This window comes from Pteropus vampyrus, unplaced genomic scaffold (assembly GCF_000151845.1).
Source record: "Pteropus vampyrus isolate Shadow unplaced genomic scaffold, Pvam_2.0 Scaffold6590, whole genome shotgun sequence".
Classification (NCBI taxonomy): domain Eukaryota; kingdom Metazoa; phylum Chordata; class Mammalia; order Chiroptera; family Pteropodidae; genus Pteropus; species Pteropus vampyrus.
The window spans coordinates 2,220-4,443 of NW_011895371.1; the positions used below are offsets into that span (position 1 = coordinate 2,220).

At 61.0% G+C, this 2,224-nt stretch overlaps 1 protein-coding gene across 1 annotated transcript; it reads right to left on the minus strand.

The window, feature by feature from the left end:
* Nucleotides 1–256: 256 nt before the first annotated feature.
* Nucleotides 257–1,646, minus strand: LOC105310581 (39S ribosomal protein L21, mitochondrial-like; the record flags this gene model as incomplete). The annotated part of the gene is made up of 2 exons (XM_023526777.1): nt 257–724; nt 1,413–1,646. Coding segments are annotated over 2 exons (497 nt in total), but the record flags the coding sequence as incomplete, so codon positions are not given.
* Nucleotides 1,647–2,224: the final 578 nt, after the last annotated feature.

A 2,224-nucleotide genomic window follows, 5' to 3' on the forward strand; every position in this document is an offset into this window, starting at 1 on the left:
ATCATGTATCCCAGAAAAACAGATGGACACCTCGAAGACAACAAACAGTGCAACCAAAGGGCAGACGTGCCTCTAAGCAGACAGGGCAAGCCGTGTGTGGCGGTCAGAGAGATGACTGTGGGCAGGACAGTGTCCCTGGACCTGCCCTCACCGCTTACACGTAGCAACGGCCGGCAAGTCTGACGTCAGAGCCGCGTTCCGGCTGAAACTCAACTTTTCCCGCATAAACATGGACTCAAAACACTCTTTACATCCTCGGCTGGGGCTTTTATTATCTCTGCGGCCGAATATTTTTCTGTAGGAATCGGTGAGATGTGAGGTGACCGATGGACACGTGCACCTCTCCTCAGAGAACCGTGGGGACTGTCCCTGTGCGCAGTGACCCTACTGAGTCGGGGGCTGTCCTCGAGGCGGCCGGCCCGCTGTGCCACTCACTCTCCCGCCCCCCGGCCCCTGCGTGGTCACCTCCGACGTGAGGAAACCTCCCCAGTGACGACCCGGGGATCGGGGACCACACGGTTGGTGACTGAGTCCCCGGACACACAAAGAAACAGCCTCACCTTCTCCAACCGAATCCTCTCTCCACATGCGACGTCTAATGCATTTTCGATTAAAATCAGGTCTTCGGCGGTCACCTTCCACTGGTGGCTGGCAAAGTGCACCACAGCAAAGAGCCGGCCGTGCTGGCCCGTGGCGATCAGCTCGTTCACCTTCTGCACGACCTCTGTGGGGCGGAGAGGCCAGACGGGGCACGGGGCGGTCAGGCGGCCACACGTCCCTTGCTGGGCAGCGGGCCAGCCCTGAGAAGCGGGGGCCGTTCTGCACACAGGGGAACCCGGAACGACACCCCGTGGGCCTAGGCCCCCTGCATGCCCCCTCACGTCGCGACCCCCTCCTTCTGGACTATTTTTGTCTGGACAGTGTCACTGGGGCTGGGGACAGGGAGGACACACCCAGTCCAGGCGGAAGCCTGCGGCCCATGTGTCTCGCACGTCCCCTTAAACCCAGATAACCCCAGGCATTGGTCTGGGTCTCCAGCTTTTTGGGGAAACTCAGGACCCTGCAAGCCCTCATGGTGACAGTGTCCATGGCGACTGCAGGCCGACGGCTTCTCCGCTGGTTGTCACGCACACTGCATTCTGCTCTTCCACCTGGGGAGAAGTCTCTCCCCGAATCAGGTGGCCCGAGCGCCCCTTCCCTAGCCTGCATCACCTGCTCGAACACGGCAGGTGGTCGAGGGGCATCAGCCAAATGCACGAGGGCTTTCGACTCTGGTGCGAAGTGGCAAAAGCGAGCGTGAGCGTTCACACCGAGGCACGCGAAGCCCGCGTTCTGCGGCCGGGTGACGGCCCGTGGGGGCGGGTGACGGCCCGTGGGGGCGGGTGCTGCTGCCCTTTCGCTCCGCCGCTTACCTGCGTGGTGTCTGGTCTCCTCGGCCGGGTCTGGCAGAACGACTTCTGGCCAAGGCGGTGAACTCAGGGATGTTTTAGGGACATAGCTGTGGTAAAAGTCATTTTGCACACGCGTCACATGTGTGCGAAGGCAGTTCAAAATCTTAAGAAATGGCTGTACGCAAAACGTAAGGACACGGACCTCCCACGTTACTCGTTCCCATTCCCGTCTTGGGTGCTGGCTGGGGCAGCTCCCTTACGGTCGAAGTGAGCTCTGTGCCCATGATCTCAGGAGGCTGGTGTTGGGAGGGGACCGGCGAGCCTGCTGCTGGTGCCACGTGACTCAGGGCAATGGTGGCGCTGGTTCCCCGGTGCAGACCCACCCTGAGGCATGACGCTGAGGACAGCCCTCCCTGCACCCCAGAATGGCCACATATTCTGAGGAACAATGGCTGATGCTTCAGTAATCAAAACGGGAATCCTAAGCATTCTTTTCCCGAAGAACTGTCCCTGGAATAACTGTGGGTCCTGGGCTGGTGGCCTACCCAAGGGGGATGCTGGGTCACAACCCTGGCTCTGCCGCCGACAAGGACATGACCTTGGCAAGGATTTAATGACTCTGGGTCCCGGTTCCTTTCACTGAGGAAGTGGGAACAGAAGCACCTGCCCTCAGGGCTGTGGCAGGATCGGAAGGGGTCATGTGTCCAGCAGGACTTGGCAGAGTGGGGGCGCGGTTGGCTCAGCGCCCTGGGGCAGCAGCGCCCCCACCGCCATTCTGTCTTGTGCCACGGTCATCTGTCCGGCTCCGCCCACCTGGGGGCGCCAAGCTCAGT